Genomic DNA, 23,498 nt, shown 5'->3' on the forward strand with positions numbered 1-23,498 from the left:
TTTTTCATGTGTCTGTTAGCCATTTGTATGTCTTCATTGGAAAAGTGTCTGTTCATATCTTCTGCCCATTTTTTGATTTGTTTATTTGTTTCTCACGTATTGAGTTTGAGAAGTTCTTTGTAGATCTTAGATACCAGTCCTTTATCTGTAGTGTCATTTGCAAATATCTTCTCCCATTCCGTGGGCTGCCTCTTAGTTTTTTTGACTATTTCCTTGGCTGTGCAGAAGGTTTTTATCTCGATGAAGTCCCACAAGTTCATTTTATCTTTTGTTTCTCTTGCCTTTGGAGATGTGTCATGAAAAAGGTTGCTTTGGCCGATGTCGTAGAGGTTGCTGCCTATGTTCTCCTCTAGAATTTTGATGGATTCCTGTCTCACATCGAGGTCTTTCATCCATTTGGAGTTTATTTTTGTGTATGGTGTGAGATAGTGGTCAAGTTTCATTCTTTTGCATGTAGCTGTCCAATTTTCCCAGCACCATTTATTGAAGAGACTGTCTTTTTCCCACTGGATGTTTTTTCCTGCTTTATCAAATATTAGTTGCCCAAAGAGCCGAGGGTCCATTTCTGGGCTCTCTATTCTGTTCCATTGGTCTATGTGTCTGTTTTTGTGCCAGTACCATGCTATCTTTGTAATCACAGCTTTGTAGTACAGCTCGAAATCTGGCATTGTGATGCCCCCAGCTTTGTTTTTCCTTTTCAACAGTTCCTTGGCGATTCGGGGCCTTTTCTGGTTCCATACAAATTTGAGGACTATTTGTTCCAGTTCTTTGAAAATTATGTCATCGGTATTTTGATCGGGATAGCATTGAAAGTGTAGATTGCTCTGGGTAGCATGGACATTTTAACTATGTTAATTCTTCTGATCCATGAGTATGGAATATTTTTCTATCTCTTTGTGTCTTCTTCAATGTCTTTCAAGAGTGATTTATAGTTTCTAGAATATAGATCCGTTACATCTCTGGTTAAGTTAATTCCAAGGTAACATATGGTTTTTGGTGCTATTGTAAATGAGATGGATTCCCTAATTTCTCTTTCTTCAGTCTCATTATTCGTGTATAGAAATGCAACTGTTTTCTGAGCATTGGTCGTATCCCACCACATTACTGAATTGCTCTACAACTTTTAATAGTTTGGGAGTGGATTCTTTTGAGTTTTCCATATAGAGTATCATGTCATCTGTGAAGAGACACAGTCTGACTTCTTCTTTGCCGATTTGGATACCTTTTATCCCTTTTTATTGTCTGATTGCTGTTGCAAGGACTTCTAGTACTATGTTGAATAATAGTGGCGAGAGTGGGCATCCTTGTCGTGTTCCTGATCTTAAGGGAAAGGCTTCCAGCTTTTCCCCATTGAGAATGATATTTGCTGTAAGCTTTTCATAGATGGTTTTTATGAGATTGAGGAATGTACCCTTTATCCCTACACTCTGAAGGGTTTTAATCAGGAAAGGATGCTGTATTTTGTCAAATGCTTTTTCTGCATCTATTGAGAGAATCATATGATTTTTTAATTTTTCTTTCTGGATAAAATATAAGACACTGGTAGATTTGCAAATGTTGAACCACCCTTGCATCCCAGGGATGAATCCCACTTGGTAATGATGGATAATCCTTTTAATGCACTGTTGGATTCTATTAGCCAGGATCTTGTTGAGGATTTTGGCATCCATATTCATTAGGGAAATCGGTCTGTAATTCTCCTTTTTGAGGGAGTCTTTGCCTGGTTTGGGGATCAAGGTAATATTGGCCTCATAGAGTGAGTTTGGTAGCTTTCCTTCTGTTTCTATTTTTTGAAATGGCTATAGGAGTTAGGTACTATTTCTTCTTTGAATGTTTGGTAGAGTTCCCCAGGAAAACCATCCGGGCCTGGAGTTTTGTTTTTTGGAAGGTTGTTTATCACTGACTCAATCTCTTCATAATTAATTGGCCTGTTTAAAAAATCAATTTCTTCCTATTTCAGTCTTGGTAATTTATAGGCTTCCAGGAAGGCCTCTAATTTTTCCAGATTGCTTAATTTATTGTCATAAAGTTGTTGATAAAAGTTTCTAATAATCCTTCCAATTTCATTGGTGTTAGTTGTGACCTCTCCTTTTTCATTCATAATTTTATTAATTTGGGTCCTTTCTCTATTCTTTTGGATAAGTCTTGCCAGTGGTCTGTCAATTTTATTAATTCTCTCAAAGAACCAGCTTCTAGTTCTGTTGATCTGCTCTACTGTACTCCTGGTTTCTAATTCATTGATTTCTGCTCAATCTTGGTCAACTGCTTCCTCGTACGTGGATTAGGACTGTCCCTCTGTTGCTGTTCCAGCTTCTTGAGGTGAGAATATAAAAACTGCTTTTTAGATTTTTCTATTCTTTTGAGTGAGGTTTGGATGGCTATGTATTCCCCCCTTAGGACTGCCTTTGCAGTATCCCATAGGTTTTGGACCGTTGTGTTTTCATTCTCATTGGTCTCCATAAATTGTTTAAATTGATTTTTGATTTCCTGGTTTATCGAGTCATTCCTGAGCAGGATGGTTCTTAGTCTCCAAGTGTTTGAGTTTCTTTCAAATTTTTCCTTGTGGTTGAGTTCCAGTTTCAGAGCGTTGTGGTCTGAGAATATGCAGGAGATAATTTCAATCTTCTGGTATAGGTTGAGACCTGTTTTGTGACCCAGAACATGGTCTATTCTTGAGAATGTTCCATGGGCATTAGAATAGAATGAGTATTCTTTGGTTCTGGGGTGTAGTGTTCTTTATATATCTATGAGGTCCAACTCGTCAAAATGGTATTCAAAGCTCTTATTTCTTTGCTGATTTCTTGCTTAGGTGATCTGTCTATTGCTGATAGTGGAGTTTGAGGTCCCCTACTATTAATGTATTTTTATGTCTATGTCCCTTTATTGTGGTTAAGAGTTGGCTTGTGTCTTGCTGCTCCTCTGTTGGGGGCATATATATTTATAATTGTCATATCCACTTGTTGGATACATCCTTTAAGAATAATATAGTGCCCTTCTGTGTCTCTCACTATAGGCTTTAGTTTAAAATCCAATCTGTCTGATATGAGAATTGTTACCCCAGCCTTCTTTTGAGGTCTTTTGGCGTGAAAGATGGTATTTATCCCTTCACTTTCAGTCTGAATGTATCTTTAGGTTCACAATGAGTCTCTTGTAGACAGCAAATGGATGGGTCATGTCTTTTTATCCAATCTTCAACCCTGTGGCATTTATGGGAGCATTTAGGCCATTTACATTGAGACTGATTATTGAGAGAGATGGTTTTAACGATGCCATGTTGCCAGTAAAGTCTTTGTTTCTATAGATTGTGACTTTCTGTTCTGTTTCACTCTTGGGGCCTTTTTACTTTTATAGAACCCCCCTTAATATCTCCTGTAGGGCTGGTTTCGTGGTTACAAAATTGGTCAATGACTGGTGATTCTGGAAGGTCTTTATTTCCCCATCAATTCTGAATGACAGCCTTGCTGGATAAAGGATTCTTGGCTGCATGTTTTTCTCTGAAAGAGCTTTAAAAATGCCCCCCCCCCAACCCTTTCTCTCATTCCAGGTCTGTGTAGACAGGTCTGATGTAATTCTGATACCTTTGACTTGGTACGTGAAAAATTTCTTTGCCCTGGCCGCTTTCAATACTGTATCCTTGGATCTAACATTTGCGAAATGCACTATGACGTGACATGGTGTAGGTTTGTCGTGGTTGAGCTTGGGAGGGGTCCTCTCTGCCTCTTGGACATGAATGTTTGTTTCCCTTGCTAGATTAGGGAAGTTTTCAGCTTCAATTTGTTCAAATATCTCTTCTAGACCTCTGTTTTACTCCACCCCCTCGGGGATGCCAATGATTCTGACATTGGAATGTTTCATTGAGTCAGTAATCTCCCCTAACCTACATTCCTGAGCATGGATTTTTTTGAGTCCAGATTCTATTTTAGCTTTTTCTTCTACTAACCCATCCTCCAATTCGCTGATACGTTCTTCTGCCTCATTCACCCTGGCAATCAGAGCCTCTAGTTTTGACTGCATTTGGCTCATAGAATTTTTAATTTCTGCCAGATTCACTCTCATTTCCGCCCTTAGAGATTCTGTATTCTCATTAACATTTTCATTAATACTTTTTTCAAGTCTACACATCATCTTGACCATTGTTACTCTGAATTCCATTTCTGATAATTTGGTTATATCCATATAAATTAGTTCTGTGGAAGAGGCCACAGACTCATTGTCTTTTCTTTGCTGAGGCGGGGGGGGATTTCTCCTTCTCATCATTCTGATGAGGAGAGGTTGCGGGGTTGTCCAGAGCCCAAATTATTGACCGGGACCCAGGCAGTGCACCCTTGTTTTATAGGGATCTTAGGGATGTGGGCTTCTTGATTTTTCAGCTTGCCTTCTGGGGGAGGCGTCTGCCACGCCTATACTCAGGCAACCCTCTTTGGGTAGAGTCTCTGTGTCCCCTGCAAGGGGGGGATGGGTATGGGCACACTGTTAGCTGGTATTTCCAGGCTTTTGTTCTCTGGAGGCTTCCCTGGCGGTTTGCTGTGCCTCTTCTGAGAGTCAGAGCAGCAGTGGCCGAATCTCAGCCTCTGTCTCAGAACAGAGGGATCGCGGACTGTTCTCCACTGATGAACTGGCCACTTTAACTCTGATTCTGTTGGTGCTGCTCAACCCTGCATTGTCCCAGGATGTGTGCCCCATACCCAGGGTCCCAGCCCTCACTTCCAGGGCTGGTGTGTCTCTGACCTTTGTGTTTCTAATATTGCCAGCCACCCCGCGTGCTCCGGAGCTCCTGGTCTCAATCTGGTTCCAGTGAGCACATCGGAGCTCCGTTTCAGTCTGGTGGCATGCGTTCCCCGGCTCACGGTCTCAGTCTGCTGTCTCGCGGGTGGCGGTCCACGAATCCGCCCACTCCCCTGTGCAGGTGGCTACTGCTTCACGGTGCCCGAACGCAGCGGCTCCCTCCCCTTCCATTTATCTTCCAATATCTGTGCGCGGTTTCACGGATCCTCGCTTGGTACCTCAATACTCAGCGCTGGAGATGTTCATTTGTAGAGATCCAGATGTATCTTCCTGCATCTCAGGCTGATTCCGTGGATGTTCAGGCTGGTCTGGTACCTATCCAACTCGACTCAGAGGACCGGCTGAAAAAGGGGTCCCCTACTCCTCCGCCATCTTAACTCCCCAGGAGATGTATACTTTTTAACCCTCACTTGGAACACATAGCACAGAAGGAACAGATGAGTACCCTGTTTCTGTTTCATTTTCAAAGCTGTACCCTTTCAAATTGAGTTTAAGATTCTGAATTTCTAGGAGTGAACCTGAGTGGAGAAATTTATTCTAATTTCATTCTAGAAAAATACACCATTTGTTGCTTGATTAATGTTTATTACTTCTAATACATTATGAAGTATTTGAAGCAAAACCTGCCTTTTCCCAATCTCTAACACCTCACAAGCTTTAGACTGTTGCTCAACCATAATAGCAAATACATAAAGATAAATTGTTGATAATTGTAGAAATTCTGACAATCAGACAGAATTGGCTTAAGTTGATATGATCCTACTAACACAGTGCTACCTAACCTGCTTACCACATCCACACAAGTGATCTGGATAATTTCAAATGATCTATAGGGCACCTCCCAGTCAGTGGTGTGGATATGACAATGTTCCTATAATTCTCTTCTACTCCACATCCAATATTCATTAAGCTCCTCAGACTTCACGAAGTCTGGAATATATCACGTGAAATATGCACACATAAAGCAATGTCTACTTATGTACTCACATTGATGTCTTCCAAATCTAAATTATTTAGAATAATATTGTTCCTTTTCCAGATGATGGGGGGTCTCAGTGCCCCCTGAATGGCACAGCTCAGAACAGCACTTTGTCCCACGGTTGCCGCTGTAATACTCAGTTTCTGATCTTCAGGCAGACTCAACTGGATAACCTCTGTAAAGACAGAGTGTCAGTAATGTTGATGAGCATGTAATTTTATAAGGTTAATTAGTATAAAGTTTCTGAATACTAGTAATTAAGGTTTTTAGTTTGAATAAAATGGAAAAAAGCTTGTGATGAAATGAAAAAAAGGGATAAATTGTTTCCAATAAAAGGTCAGAATGACATTTCAATTTAATTGATTGACAAGCATCCTCATGAGGCAAAGAACTATTAAACATGAAATGAATATCAGAAGTAGAGTTATAATAAGCCTGGCAGATTGCACCCAAAAGAGATATAAATTATTTAACTGCCAAATCGACATGTAGTGTGTCATCGGCATTGAGATAAAAATGATGTTGTTTATTCACTGATAGATTTATATTGTAGGTGAGGTGAGATCATTGCTGGCTGGCTTCAGAGAACACTAGCATAGCTGAATGGGTAAAATGCATCATTATGCTGGGAAACATAAATTGACTCTAAAGGGATAAGATTTATTTGGGAAGTTGACGGAGGAAAAACTGAAGTTCACCAACCAAACAGCAATTACGTGAAATGCTGTCAGCTGCCTTTATCAGTCCGACAATGTTGATACAGTACCGTTGCTTCCTGATCCTTAAATTTTAAAGTTAAATATAATATTTTTAACTATTCAACACATTTCTCCTAATAATTATGCCAAACCAGAAAATACAATTTGTAATCTGGATCTGGCTTTCCTTTTCTGTTTTCAGACAATCTTTACCAATTATGGGAATTAACAAGTCTGTCATTGTGGATTATCATGAGAGATGATTAGATGATCCTACCAGTTTTCATCCATGTGAAAGCTTCCCATTAGTTCTCATCAGCTGATATTCACAGACACTAACTTTTCTACACTGAATGAGTTTTACATTTTGTCTTTGCTCAGTCTTAGGCAGGGTAGAACATCACAGATCAGTATTCTGAAATGAAATTTCCATGGGGATAGGGTGAGGGGGGACAATGATTGTCTTTTGTTTCTTTGCTGTGATTGATACTATTTTTCATGGGGGTGTTGAGTATAGAAAAGTAGTGACTTTTAATTTGCAATAAATAAGCATTAGGTGCGATCTTTGCTGTCTCCTCTGCAAAGCCCTCTCCTTTCCTTTCACCATTCTACCTTCTTCTTCTCTCTTTCTGAAACCTATGTCCTCTTGAGAAAAAAGAGAAATGCCAATCAAATACATTTTATAGAATGTAACTATTCAGTAAACAGTTACTTTACTTTCTGGTACCATCACAAGTTGTCATGTCAAAAATGGCATATATTTTTGTATTGGAAGACCAGGATTGAACATACAATCCCCCACATGCACATCTTAAGCATTAATGTTAAATGATCTCTGTTGTCATAAACCCTGTCTGTCACACCATTAGCTGATGAATATAAATGAAATAAACTGACTCTTACTTGTTGTATAAGATCTAGTGTCTAAATCTAAAAGCCTTAATGACTTAAGGCAGCAGTGTTTTGTGTTGTCAAAGAAGAGGGTGGGCATGCCTTTGAAATTGAAAAACCCTATGAGAGAGACTCAGCCCAAGTTTATTCTTTTCATCATGACATCATTTATAGAAATGATACAGATGGGTAGCATGGTACTTGCTCATTCATTTGTATTGGCAGCCTAATGTTCCCTAATGACATTTATCCATATTCACGTTTTATTTCAATATTTCTTGAGCAATAAGAACATAGGCAATATGCTTAATCTTCTTTTCTTTAATACTCATACTCTTCTTTCTTTCTTTCTTTCTTTTTTCGTTCTTTCTTTCTTCTTTCTTTCTTTCTTTCTTTCTTTCTTTCTTTCTTTCTATAAAATCACTAAAATACATTTGGCCAATTAAGCATAGAAAGCATTTGAAATTTGCAGACACAATGTTTCTTTAGGTCTTTTTTTTTTTTTTAAGATTTTATTTATTTATTTGAGACAGAGAGCGAGGGGGGTAGGGGCAGAGGAAGAGGGAGAGAAAGAATTTCAAGCAGACTCCACACTGAGGATGGAGCCTGACATGGGGCTCAATCTCACAACCCTGAGGTCATGACCTGTGCTGAAGTCAAGAGCTGGATGGACACTTAACCAACTGAGCCACCCAGGCATCCCTAGGTCTTTTTTTTTTTTTTTTTAATATTACAAACTTAGAGAAAAAGGGAGAATTATAAAAGTAATAACATTGTGTAAGGATTATTAATAATTTTTCATTAACATTTCTGAATTCCAGCTTCTGGTTTCTCATAAAATCATGTAAGAAATAATGGGACATCTGGTTCTAATATCAGCATATTAGCATTGGCTATTCTGACATTTAGAAATACAGTTGCTACTAAGTCACCTTGGAATCTCTTCACTAACCTCTTGCATCTGGTATTAGGTCCCGGGCCATTCAAATTAGTTGTGCTTTTGGTAGTTATACATTAATAATGCTAATTAGATAATATGAACATGTTAGAATAAATGCTAAGATTTGGCATAACAATGTGGGACATCTTTCTAAAATGTAATTTTTTTGAGAGGATACATAATGAGAAATAAGAATTCCTATTCACCCAGGGCATATTAACTTGCACAGTAAAGAAGTTTCTCTTTAATTTGGAAATTACATTTTAAAATTATTTTTAAAACTATCTCAGTGATATGTATTATTAAATAATGATATGTATTTTGAAAACTCTTTAGAATTTTTTCCTGTATATTTCATGCTACATATACATTTCTCCTCTTCCCTAATATATCATATAGAACTACATACACAAAGCCAATTATGTTCACTTGCTACTTCTCAAATTCGAGTGCTTTTTTTCCTTAAATAAATATAGCAGCAAGATGTCTTTTATCTACAAAATTGTCATGCTTATCTTTACTAGTCTTTCTAATAGCTATTAAAAAGTAAAGATTTAATCTCACACACTAACATTAAACACTATTACTCTTATATTTTAAATTTCACCAAACATGCTTTAATGGTGAAGAAAGTACACATAAAGCATATCGGATTTATGTTTTATAAAGAAATGGTGATCATTTCTAGAAATGCATTAACATCCTAAAACAATAACTACAAACCAATTTACAAGCCAATTTAAGATTTCTTTTAAGAGCTATTAGAACAGGTTGGTTGTCTCTGAGCGTTTGTGTATATTTAGTGTTCATAGTTGTCACTTTAGAAATGAGTTCCCAGAAAAAATATTGAAAATTTAATTTCTTATTAATTAGTATTAATCTACATTTTCATAGATATACATTAATGATAGCATATTTCATTCTATAGCATACTATCCACATCTTATGTGAGTTATGTACAGACAACTGCTTTGCAGAGAATACGATCTACGATTTTCGTACCGTCCTCCATTTTTTCAGCTCCAATGATAATGCATTTATGAAGTCTTCTTTAAGTAAAATCATGTATCACATGATATCAAGAGTCAGTTGATGTCTTGAACAAAGATAAAAACATAAAACACATAGACTAGGTATAACAGATGGTACTCAGTTTTTTGAAACACTTCAGTACTTCTTTTGACCTATAAGCTTTGCTTCCTATTGGAGGACCTTTCAGCATCCAAGGAAAGAAATCAGAGCCCTAGCTGTGGTGTTTCCTCTAATCTCACGTTATGAAGACTACTAATGCCATTTCTACATCAGCTTTTTCTTTTGGCTACTTGGGAAAGGGAAGAGGCAAGTAAAATAGTGTCTCCCTGTGGAACCCTTTCTGCACTTCCTCATTTTCACAACTTGACTTAGAGGAATATTAAGAGCTTGCTTTCAAAGTGATGAAAAATTGTAAGTCTCTTCAAGCCAAATCTGAAGCCAGAGAGAAAAGTACAGTAGAGTACAACCTCAACCACAGCAGGTAAGTATTTATGAAGCATTTATTCCAATAGCAACTAGGTGATAGAAATAGTAATAGGAACATGGGTAAAAATAGTATATGTTCTAAAAATAGTACAAAAAAAGGAATAAAATAATATGAATCTTTGTGAAACATGAATTAAAAAGAAGATGATTTTAGTAACTTTGACTAAAAATCAATTCTTTTAAAAATCATCAGAAAAATGTAATTTATCATAAACAGATTCTGTTCTTTTGAAGCTCCTAAGTACATACTTATGTTGAATATTTGAATACTAGTGTCATAATCTTATTGCCCTAATCATGCTTATAACTACTATTATAGGAATGAAATTTTATCAGTAACATTTTCAAATTACATGTATTTTTCCCTTCTCAACTACATTAAAAGTAATTGCTAATTAAAAACAGGTAAAATAAAATACTTAAGTCAGAAATGCATCACACACACACACACACACAAAAGACACTTAGAAATCCCAAGTGGAATACTTAGTTATTCTCATAATAAAACCACACTTATTCAATGACACACTCCTTAACTAACTAGAATATTCTGATGGTATCTTCTGTCAAGAAATAGGTGATTTTAAAATAAATGTTAATGTTTACCTAATTTAGACATGTCAAGATATACACTAATTTATTATGATAAAATGTCTTGAAATTTTATACTAATTGCTTATCTGCACACTATTGTATGCTTATATTAGAATGTGCATTGCAAAAATAAAAATAAATGTAAAAAGAGATCTAGAAACATTCCTTGGTAGCAATGGATTGGATAATTTGGACTAACTTTTCCACCAAAGAAGTAACATAGCAACAAACAAACTACAAGCAAATCAGGAATAAATACAAATAATATTTTTAAAAGAATAGATGAAAATGAAAGATGTATTCTTTTCCATTCTTATCTCATGAAAGAGATAACAAGACAGTGAAGAACTGCCCAGTCTATATCTTGAAGAGGACTGTAACTTAGAGACTTAAGATTGCAGCTCCAGTCACACAGTGCTTTGGGAATTTTTCCATCTTGAGAAGATGACTGAGGCTTAAATGCCCTTTGGCGGCTTTTTGTTCCTCCAGGCAGATGGGATAGGTGTGCTAATGGACTTCTCTGTGCTAGGACTTTAAGATGCCTCACTCTGCAAGTGAATAGCATGGACTGTAGCTCCCTTTTATCTGGGTATCTCGTAAAATATAAAATCTTCCCCTCTATAGTAAAATAATGTCATCCTAGTCATCTAATCATCATTATAAACAATTCTTAAAATAAAATGTCCAGCAAACAGTCAAGGATAACAGGGTATACAGAGACAGAAGACAGCATGATGAGAATGAGCAGAAAGAGCATTCAATGGTAATAAACCCACAAGGATTATAAAATATATTGTTTATGAAAATAAAATCAGTTTAGAAAATTTGACAAAGACCTTAAATATACAATCTATAAACATTATAAATTCATGAAAGGGCCAAATAGAAATTATATAAGTAGAAAAATGTAATAACTGAAATTAAGAATTAAACTGATATGCTTAAGAACAGATTAGACACAGCAGAAAAGATAATTACTAAACTAGGGAAGAGATTAAAGGAAACATTACAGAATGAAACATAGAAGGATGAAGATTTGAAAATACAGGTGAGGGTAACAAAAAGAGGTTTATGTGGAGCCCCCAGAGGGATAAAACAAACAAAAAAAATGAAACAGAGGTAATATTTGAAGAAATAGTACCTGAGGATTTTCCATAAATGTTGAAAGACACCAATCAATAGATTGAAGATCATCGAATGTTTAGCAAAGCAAGTGAAAAACTACAATAATCTACACCTAGACACTTAGTAGTGAAATTGAAAAAAAAATCAAAGAGAAAGAAACTTCTTAAAATTGTGCGAATAAGAAAATACAGATTGCCTTCACAGCAAGTGGAGACAGGACAGTAACTGGTATCACGGGCAAAAATAGGAACAAGAAGCTAGTAAGATTATATCATATAACAAATGATATGTATTTTGATGAAACAAAATAAAATCAACCTTAGAATTTTATCCACATAAATAAAAATTAAATATATTTTTAAAAACAGTAAGACAGTTCATCTCTAGTAAACTTGTCTTAAGGTAAATTCTGCAGGATAACCTTCTGGCAGAAGGGAAATGCTTCTAGATGAGAACTCAAAGACGCAGGAAGGAAAGGAGAGCAAAGAAGGCGTTTCAATATAAGCGTTAAAATTTAACCTTAAACTTTGTTACTTCAAGAGTACCTGATAATATAAAAGAGTATCTTCATAGTCCTGGGGCAGAGAAAGATTTTTTAAAGCACAGAAAAACCAAACCAAACAAACAACTAACTCACCACAAGGGAAATGATTTATAAGTTTAACCACATCATAATTTAGATCATCTGTTCCTTAAAATGTACTTTTAAGAGACCAAAAATGCAAGCCACCAAGCAGGAAAAGATACTTGACATCCATAAAACTAACAAAGATCTCATATAGAGAATTAATAAAGATCTCCTAAAAATTAATAAGTAAAAGATAATTCCAAAGAACCCCAACCAAAGACTTGAACAAATATTCTATGAGTTAGTTAATCCATATGGCTAAGGAAAATCTGAAAAAGTATTTAACAATATGTGTAATCAGGGAGATGCAAATTTAAGCCAAAACTTTCAGACTGGCATAAATTATAAAGTCTAGTGATAAGCTTCGGAAGAATATGAAGCAACAGAAATTCTTATATTCCTTGAAAAAAAAGTGTAAATTCACATATATACTTTCCTTCTCCATTAGTAAATAAAGCCTCATCTACACAAACTTGCCCTGCCAATTCATGTTTCCAAGTTAGCCATGTGCCTTGCAGAAGCCTAGAGTGTAAGAGTGTTTGGGTGTTATTTAAAAAAAAAAAAAAAACAGAGGTAGCAATGCATATATTACCAAGATACCTTTAATGCACTGAACAGAGGGGAGGAAAAAAAAAAAAGAGAGAGGTCTAAATTGGGAGAGAAGAATCTGGTGAGGAATAGAATAGAATAGAATAAAAAATTCCTAAGTTTATCCTGAAGAAAAAGAGCCGCTAGACAGGAAAATTCTAAGAATACCAGTGAGAATGGAATTATTTCTGCCCAAGTTCTGAAAAAAACCAGAAGGATTTAAAATCAAAAGCATAAATAAAGTATTTAGCAGTTAGTTAAAACAAAAACATCATTTCTTCCTGTCATTGGAGGGATTTAAAAGTTATGGGAAGATATTTTTAAAAAAGACTTCAATAAGAGAATTTCTGTACAACAATGAAGCAAAAGTTCTTGTGCAAATGGAATTTCATTTTTTAATCTCTTTATAGCTCTGTAATAAGAAAAATACAGCAATATAGACAGGACTGTATTTTGATAATACTTCAGGACATTTTATATGTTAACAATGTAAGTCATGTTTTCTTTTTTTATTAATGATTTTGATATTCCTTCTGTGATCTTATAAATGTAGTGCAATTACCATTCAACTTTTCTGTTCAATTTTATTTAATTTCTCTCTTTCAAATAAATTATATACAGTTGAATTTTAAACTGAAACACGTAAAGAATAAGCCTATTCATTTCAGTGATATGTATAACACTAGCAACTTGGAAAATAATCTTTCTAATGAATAATAGTTTCCCTTCAAAATTTGACCTAACAAAAATTGTATCCAACAGAGAGAACTGGGTGGCCACCCAAAGTAATCAAGTTAATTTTAACGTTATAATTTGGAAAACTTCAAGGGTAGAGACAATATCATCAAGACTCACATTTGAGACACCACTGGGATGCTTGCCTCAGTTTGATTTCTAATGCACACTCTTTAGAAGACTTTTGACAAGTTATTTAAACTCTGTGAGTCTCAGTTTTCCTATCTTTACAATAAAGATGGTATCTAACTCTTAAGAATACTGTGAAGATAAGGTATGATATTTTAAAATACTTATTACTGTGCCTGGTCTTCAGTAAATTCTGGATATGCCACACCTGTTACTACTAGTGGAGAGCTACTGAAGTATTTGTAGGTTAAGATAGGCCCCATTTTACCATGTTTAGGAATTATGATCACTTTGATAAAGGCACTGCTTATATAAATTGTATTGGTTCAATTTTCATAGATATTACTTAAGCATGAGAAGAAAAACCCAGGCTCATGACCCACAAGGCAACTTAGGCTCTATTTTAGTTCAACTCTTACATACAAACTATGTGCCCTTTACGTTTTACTTAACATGCATGCTTAAAAAATGGCTATTAAACATAATGATAATCACTCTCCTACCTTCAAAAATCATGAAAAACATACTGAAATGTTGAAGAAATCAAATATCTTTTTCCTGTACGATCTGTGATAAAACAACACCATGTGTGATTTGAGAAAATTTGATATTATTCTCTAAATGCCTAAATTACTGAATACATGAAAAACTGAATAAATTACTATTTCTAATAATCTTTTAAAAGTTCTGGTGTGATCATTTACAAATGGAATTCAGTGTAGTAAATTGGGAGGAAAAATTGCACAGACATATGAAGGAAAGAATCTAACATGAAGAGTTTGCTGTGAATCCTCATTTGTCAGTCAGGGCAAAGCAATCAGCTAATCACTACCTATTTCCTGTATGTTAACAGTGTGTTCAGTGGTGTGTTAAAAAGCTATTACGGATATAAGGAAAGAACGTTAACTTGTGTCCATTCCTTCAATTTATCTCAAGGAAACCCCAGGACGTTAATGTTAGAGTCAATCAAATGGCACATTATTTGCTCCGTCTTTAATAAGTTGAAAAATTTTCACTATTTTTTAGATTACAGTCAGTCAGAGCTAAATGAATGAACTCTTCCCTCCATGCAGTGTAAGATAGACTTTTGAGCATTTCAGACTGAAAAAGGTTTTAGTATTGTTTGCCTAATTAAAACAATTCAGGTAAAGGAGATTGCTGTTTGCCATAACACCCTGCTATTAACTGATACAACTGAAACTGGGATCCAGAGCATCAGCCTACACTATGAAGTTTTACAGAGTTAGAGTCTCCCTATTATGTTGCAGCAAATAGATGTGAAAGATGGGGAATTGAACATTGGCTGTTCATTTTGGCAGCTCTTCATAGCTTCAGAAGACTGGGTCTCAGCTATGCAAATTCAGAAACAAATTTAACAATTCATCCAGAATTAATTAAGCTATTGGGGATTGACTGAGCTAATCAAAATCACAGGATACCTTTGTTTATACTGGAACACCAATTTATTCATTTACAATTGGGAAAGCATCAGGTTTAGTAAGTAGTGTCAGCCGTGAGCCTGGGAATCTCCCTCCTAATGCACAGGTCAAAAGCTTCTCAAGATTGATGAACAGAAAATTACAAAAAAGGGAGTCGGCTATTCTCAAGCCAGTCAAGCTCTAATCAGCTAATGAATTGCCCTTTTCAACTCTAAAGACATTTCTGTCTAGAGAGCCTTTCTTTTTCTTGTCACTTTCAAGTTTACTGACAAATTCTTAGCCCTTAGCCTCCTGGTTTTTTTTACACCATGCAAATCACCATATGTTTGCAACTAGAGCATTAACTCAGGTAGGCTACAAAACAGTTGAGTATATAAGAGCCTTCTTCACCTCAGTAAATGTTCCCAGAGTCCTGGGCTTGGCAAATGATGCCCCTGCACCAACTCAGGCCCACAAGCTGTTTTTGTAAGTAGAGTTGTACTGGAACACAGCTATATTCATTTATTACTGTATTGTCTTTGGCTGATTTCAGTTATATAGGCAGAGTTGAGTAGTTAACAGAAATCTTATGGTATGCATAAGCCTAAGATATTTATTCTTTGGCCCTTTATATGAAGTTGCCTAGTCATTGAAATACTACTTGCAGGTTTTATATCCCTTTAACATGCTTTAGTTACTTAAATGTGATCTATTGGATTCTTGATCATTTTCCAGGTTCAGAACACCAAGCATAACATAATTACATACAGAATACATGGAAATTGTTCCCATTTATATATGGGTGAATTTGTAAACTACCACTGTATGGTTTTTTTGTATTGCAAATTTTCTTTATTTCCTTTTTTCTTTTTTTAATAATTTTTTATTATGTTATGTTAGTCACCATACAGTACATCCTTAGTTTTTGAAGTAGTGTTCCATGATACCACTGTATTTTTTTTTATCATCTTTGAAGCTTCCCATAAATCACGAAGGGATGAGTTTCTCTAAAAACTATGACAATTGCTACTCTTAAAGTACAAAACAAAATGTAAAAGTGAGTCAAGTTTGTCAGGCCCAAATGTAAATTCCTCGTTCTGGATAGTAGCATCCTACTGGGTCTATCTTCTCCAAGTTTATCACGTAGAACAATGATCATTTCTTCTCTCTTTTTAACATCCAGTCAAAATCTTAATTCTCAGGACACATTTCTCAGCCAGAAGGAAAGCAATCTGATTATCCCATGTAAGTCATTCACAGTACTAATTTGTGAACAAGCCTGATTTCCAAGAGAGAATTTACATTTTAATAGGGAACATTTTAATTCAAATGTATCTTTAACCACCAAAATGCTTAGCAGAAATGCTTACGAGAAGGAAAATCTTCTAAGGAATCTTTGTCAACTCTACTACCACTTCTCGCTAAGAAATCAGAGGGACCTACATCGGACAAAGACAGCCTCAGTCTAACTGAATTTGAGACAAAACCTGTTGAGATTATAGGGCTCTGACCTTTCTCTTCTTAGAGCATTTGCTTTGAAAATTTGCTATTGTAAATTTCTTCTCTCCCCTCTTTGAGATGTAAATCTTCTCCAGGCCTCTAGCCTGTTATACCACCCAGGAACGCCTTTCTCAATGACCTCAGAGCCATCCTTTTGAAATGTAATCATCAGGGAAGATAGTGTTCTTATCACAGTCTCTGTGAGAGGGTGTGAGGCTAACTCCAATTAGCGCCATGGAGCTGACACACTTGGCCTCCTCAAGTTGACCACCATCTTCTCCACCCCATTGCCATTCAGTACCTTTCAATTTGCTCACCCTGGTGCTTCCTAACTCGTCTGCCTTTTGTTTCAGCGGGGTTGAGTTCAGTCTTTCCCCCCTATTACAATAGTCTTCCTTGCCTTTTTAACTTGTGGGGTGCAGTTTTTCATTGAAAATCAGAAATCAGTTTTCCTTTTCTGAAAAAATCATGGTATTTGCTTACCTTTACTTCCTACTTTCCAATCATTCTCAAAAGAGAGGGAGTTTACAAAGTATTAATTTATGGTCTATCATTCTAGGGAGGTCTAGAGTTGAAGAAAAACAGATGACCCTCATTTATTTTCACCTAACCCCCCAAAAGCCATAAATTTAAGGATTTTTACAAGCTTATGATTGTTGCCATACAATGATGGTTTTATATCACTTATAAAGCTAGGAATGCATCTTCTCTGCATATGAATGTGGTTTAAATTACTTTAAATATGTACTTCTCTTAGGAACTTCTAGGCATAATTTTAAATCATATCACTACCTGAAAACTACAAGTCCTTCCAAATCCTGTGTAAATATAGTACAATTAGAAACTTTCCAGTAAATCAAAGACTGTCTTAATGCCTAAGAACTCAGATTTAGGGTCATTTATCTTCATCATCAAAACAAAGAAGAGAAGTGAACAATGATGCACTTTACCCAGTAAGTCTGAATAAATACTCTATACATTGACTGCTAAAATTAATGTACTAGATTTAAATTATACAAACTGAAAAGTGTTTATGTAAATTAGAACTTGCATGGCTTTAATTGAAATTCTATATGTATAAATCTCATAATTGCTAAAGCACATTTGATTATTTGAGAAAAGGGATTCAGTATAATAAATGTCAAAATCTACATTTTGTGGCTTTTCATGCAAAAATCTCAGTATTTTATGTCAATTTGATATTTACAGTACGTTTCTCAATTTTTTTGGAGATTTTACTAAGGTACCATATCTTCATCCTGCTCATTTGAGCAAATTTGTAAACAGTACTGACTAAAAAGTTAAATATATTTCTTTTTAAAAGAAACTGCTCAAGTTAATCCAAAAAGATTTTTAGTAATTCTTAAATAGTAAAACTACCTATTATAGCATCATATGACAAACAAGGAGAACATCTGTTTTTTTTGATTAAGTAGATAAAAGAGTGGGTCAAACTCACAATACCGATGAATTCCAGCCTTTGACACTGTATTTCTTTCTTTCTAACAAACAAATGCTAATTGTCAAATGTCAGTCTTTTTATATTTAAGTCTGAGTTTTCTATTACAAATTTGTGATAGAAGATGCATAATTTATCTTATCAGATAACATCTCTTTATATTTATAAGTGATAATTTGATAATACATTTTTCTATTTAAATTCATGAAAAAAGACAAGTTGTTTTAAAAATTATATAAAATTAGTACAGTATTTCAATATATATTTATAAAATGTCGAAGAAAAAAGCCATAGCATGTTAACTTTTATAATTTTTTTTTAAAGATATATTTATTTATTTGAAGGAGAGAGAGAGCATGAGCAAGAGGGTCAGAGGGAGAAGGAGAGAGAATCTTAAGCAGTCTCCATGCTGAGCTGGGAACCGGATGCAGGTCTTGATCTTATGACCCTGAGATCATGATCTGAGTCAAAACCAAGAGTTGGACGCTTAACTGACTGAGCCACCCAGCCACCCCCTTAACCTTTATAATCTAATCCATTTAGAATTGAAGCTATTTCAAGGTACAAACACTATATTTCATACAGCATTGTCAACAGAGTGATTTTGTTTTGGCTGGATAATATTTAGTAACAATTAAAAACAACTAAAGGAGTAATGCAAAAAAAAAAAAAAAACCCACTCTATAGGGTTTCACTATTAATAGACATTTTCTAATGCAAATAAATATTTGGTGGGATACTAAATTTTAACCTTTTATTGTAACTGTAAACTGTACAGTGCCTTAACACTGTAACTGAAGGAATTTCTTTGGGCAGAAAGTATGGATGGAAAGAATAGCAATGAGGAAAGAAAAAAATTAAAAGATTTGGTACAGCTGATTCATCTTGCTTCTTTTCTTCATTCCTACCATAGCCTTTGATGTAAATAATAAGAAATGATCCATATCCCTTTTACATTTGCATATGCCTCAGAAAAAATAAATTGCTCCAACACACAGCAACCAGAGCTGCCCAGTAAAGCAGCATATTTGGATTTTCTCAAGCCACACTCGAAAGCCTGGCACTGCTGTCATATAGTATGTCATCATACCAAGTGGCTCCCTGACAGGCTTGTTTGACTGAAGTATCATATATCAAAGAGATAGCTAGTGACCAAGGTAGAAGCACAAGTTGGCAACTTAACAGTTTATAAGGAACAATGTAACAAAGGTGAAACCATGCCCCACAGATTTAATGAGGTTGAAACTAGCAGAAAGTTTAAAGCTTGTTTTTCAGAGAACTGTTTTCCCCTAATTAGCTATTGTGTCTTTTCAGACTCCACTAATAAACTCACTAGCTGTCTCCACAGAAGCCTTGACTCCAGGTCAACTAATAGGGTTCCAGCCTATGAATAAGGAAGGCTCTGCATTCTTTACCCAAGATAATGAGTCCAAGACCCCAGCCAGTTTATAGCAGCTCTCAGAGCCCGCGCATAGCCCCTTCTCCTTGTCCAGATAACTCCTGATGTCAAGGGGGGAATCTTGCCTCGTTTTGGTGTTGTCGCCACGGCAAAGTGAGCATGGGATGTATGTTACATATATCTTTGCTCAGCATGCTTGCTCCATCTTTCCTCATGAAGAGTCCTAAAGTTCATCAATATGTATGTAATCTCAACCCCTATGATGATTAAAAAACAAAAAACAAAACAAAACAAACAAAAAAATCTTGTTCTCTCCCCATTCAGGGAGGCAGATTTTGAGCCTTGTCTTCCCTCTCTTGGCTGCCTCTCAGATACACTCTTTCCTTGCTGCATCCCTGATGTCTCAGTGATTGGCTTTGCTCCCCATCAGGCAGACAGACTCAGGTTGGGTTACAAGGGCAATCGATATACAGAAGGCACCAAGGGGGACTATTAACTTTGATAAAGAAACATTTCAGTCAAGATGTGTACCATTCCATTTAACAGAGGGATGCATATAAATCTTATCCTTGGGAGAACTCTCCCGGACTTGAGCACCCAGCTGTTGTTACACTTCTGAGACTCCACAGGAGACAGAGCCCCCCTCTCCCATATGGAAGTTTTGTGCCACAAATATAATCTCTGGTTTACTCAGCTGGGATATCTGTTACAAAATTAATATCATACAAATAGAAATAAAGACATAGACACAAGACGGTAGATAAAGCAGGATACTTCATAAACATTTCACTTCACCATATAGATATAAATCTAAATAGATATGCTTCTAATCACTTCAATAAAAAAGTTTAAAATATAACAATTGATATACAATCACTTCATTGCTCAATATTAATAAAATAATAACATACATCATTTAAAATTATGTAGAGACATTTCATTAGTGTTATTACCTCCATGAAAATGCGATAAACCAATATAGGTATATTTATTTTTGAACTTGGTCTATAAAGAGTGTCACATCATAGTCTCTAAATACACATTTACTAGAATTTCATTTATTCTGGAAATTGGAATACAAATGAACAACAGAACACAATATTTCCCCAGTACTGCTTAATTATCAATTTAATATTAGATAATCCAGACAGTTAGCTCACCATTTTGTTAAAATAGCGACACCCAGGAACACACAGAGATTCTTAGCTAATTCCTCTTATGCTCACAAAGGCAAAGCTCTATAATTAGCACAGTTAAAGGAAGTATTTTTATATAATCCATTTTTTTATTTATCAAAATTCTAATTTGGTGGTTTTAGGAAGCAGGGATTTACTGTGTTATCATGAAAGCATAAACTTGTGTGTAGTAATTTTCTTAGGAGTACGAATATTATAATTCTAGTGAAATAAGAAAAAATATATTCTTTTCCCTGAAGGTATGTTGCATAATCATATTTTAATATATTGCTACAAAATACTTATATAAATGTGCTTTTAAGGAAAAATTTAAAAACAAAACAAAACCTAGAATCATGATATAATTTATGCTAATATGATGCTGTCTGATAGAAAATCTTTAGAAGTTGTTAATATATATTTTATATGAATGGTAAAATTCGTATTTTCTCAGAAGAGGAAGAATTGAAAAAATATTAGACTTAACAACATGTAATATATTATTACGTATGAAATATTACCTTGCTATGTGGCATATAGGCAATATAAACTAATTTATATTATATGATCGTAAGGAACAAATCACATTGGAAAAGTGTAAACTGGCTCCTGGTGTGATTTCGAATTTGAATTCTGATTCTAGCACTTTCTTGTTAAAGGACCTTGGTTAGGAATCACAAACTGCCCTCATAGAAATCAATAAAATTAATGAAAGGTAGGGATATTGGCAATGGGGTGAAGGAAATAATTATAAATATGCTCTTTTGGTTTTCCCTCATCAAGAAAGATACAATATTCACAACAATCTTTGTTCCCAATTCTTAGACTTTAGGGCTTAGAGAAATGTAACAAAGGAAGAGTAAACTAATTGATCTTTGTAGTTTTAAGGCCCAGTTTCTTTCAGGTCCTGTTTTCATCATTATTGCTACTACTACTGATAATATAAATTACACAAATAAATCATTGAGAATATAGAAAGAGAATGTAGTAATTAAATGAGTCAAGTCGAATTCAGAGAGGACTCTATCATTGCATTTGATCAACAGAAGAAGAGTATGCATTTATCAAAGCTACAGATATATTTTCAAAATAAACTATAAACCCAATCGAAGGTGGAGAAAAGTCTCAGAGTGATGAAAGGTGAGAAATGGGAAAACAACAATATACAATGAGATTTAATTTAGATAAATGTAAGGTAATACACAGAGGGGTTGCCAAGAGAAAGAAACAAATTGAAGAGTATTGGTCAGAGAATACCGTTTGGAGATTAACTATGGATTATTATGGGAGAGAATTTTTGCTACATGACAGTGAAGTAAAACCTAAATGAAATATATCCTGTAGTAAATGAAGAGGATTATTAGGTTTTGATCCAGACACCCAGAGTTTATTTTTAGCAAACTAATCATTTTTAAAACAATAATAATTTTAATAGCCACAAGTTATTGAATACACACTAGACATTGTATTAAATTATCTAGTATTGAACACTCACATAAATTTGAAGTACTGTTACTATCTTCATTGTACTGATGGGATATTAGATTTAGAGATGTTAAGTAATTTTTCAGGGTTACACAGTTGTATTAAGTAGTGGAGCAAAAATGACATAAAAGTTGAAAATTTACAGCATAAAATTTAATAAGAGAAAATAAAAAGAAGCATACAAAAGCATTGGATATTAACAGGTAGGAATAAAAGGTTTTAGTAAAATATGATTTTCACAAGTGATAATATTTGCTAACATACATTGGGCATTAACTATGTGCTAATACCGTTTTCCATATTTCACTAGTTTCTATTTATTTAATCCTCAAAAGTCATATGTGTTAGAATTATTATTCCATTTTGAAAGTTAGGGACACCGAAGCAGGAAACAATGGTCTAACCAGTCTTGGTCATACAGCTCGTAAGTGGTAGAGCTGAGATTTGAACCTAGCAATCCCACTCCTAGCTCCAGGAACAGTGCTAGTTACCATTGTGTTATATTGATTCTAGTATTGGGAAAAGGGGGTAAATGTAGAGAAGAATATAATTAAATGCAAGAACATGGGAGTTATTGAAAAAGGACTGTGCCTGGTACATAGTGTAATTATTAACAAATATTAATTATTAAATGCATAGAAAATAACCTAAATGAGTTAGGTAAAGTTTGGAATCAACATTCACTCATGGAGAAAATAAAAATAATGAACCAATGGGCTATATTTCTTCCTTCATTGGCAATAGTTATTGAGCACATAAAATATGTTGGCTACTCTTCTGGTTTGAGGGATACATTTTTGAAACAGACAGAAATGGTCCTGTCATCACAGACCTTATATCCCAGAAAAGTAGGAAATAATATTTCACCAAGGCTCAGATATTTACATTTTTTTTCCTGATTATATTCCTCTGGTTAGTATTAAATCAAAACATAACTGCAAAATATAAAGTTAAATCCACTATAGGCCAAGAATTATTAAAAGATGCAATTATAACTTAAAAACTTTTCTTTACATAAATATTGGTTTATGGAAGTAAATAATAATATCTTAAAAAATGAATATAACCCAGACTTCATTTTAGGTTCCCAGAGCTTTGAGACTTAAATTAAACAGATTTGAACATGATGTTCGATTCAATGCCATATATTTTGCTGGTCACATCATGTTCTGAGCTTGGAGTCTACTTAACTGGACCAATATTTGATCACACAGCCATCTGTGTGCATATTGCCCCAATTCCAAGCTATTCTTTGTCGCTTCCAGAACACATTTACTCACTTCTTCAACCCTTCCACCCTCTTTTCAGCTTTAGGTCCACCAAGGTTTACACTAAGATTCATTATTGAATCTGCTTAATGAAAATCTACCCTAAATCAGTTGAGGTGAAACAGCGGTAGCTTTAACTTTTCTGCTTTTGTTTCTTTGTTTCATTTTCATCTTTCTCTCTCTG

At 34.9% G+C, this 23,498-nt stretch overlaps 1 protein-coding gene across 3 annotated transcripts in view; it reads right to left on the bottom strand.

Moving 5' to 3' along the window:
- The window catches only part of FSTL5 (follistatin like 5), a 687,740-nt gene that overhangs the window by 219,458 nt on the left and 444,784 nt on the right, over positions 1-23,498 (bottom strand). For all 3 annotated transcript variants that reach the window (XM_040626411.1, XM_040626410.1, XM_008685591.2), the window contains exon 6: positions 5,773-5,939. In XM_040626411.1, the coding sequence (XP_040482345.1) occupies positions 5,773-5,939 (167 nt within the window). The remainder of the gene's footprint in view (positions 1-5,772; positions 5,940-23,498) is intronic.

This window comes from Ursus maritimus, unplaced genomic scaffold, assembly GCF_017311325.1.
Source record: "Ursus maritimus isolate PB19 unplaced genomic scaffold, ASM1731132v1 scaffold_11, whole genome shotgun sequence".
NCBI lineage: Eukaryota > Metazoa > Chordata > Mammalia > Carnivora > Ursidae > Ursus > Ursus maritimus.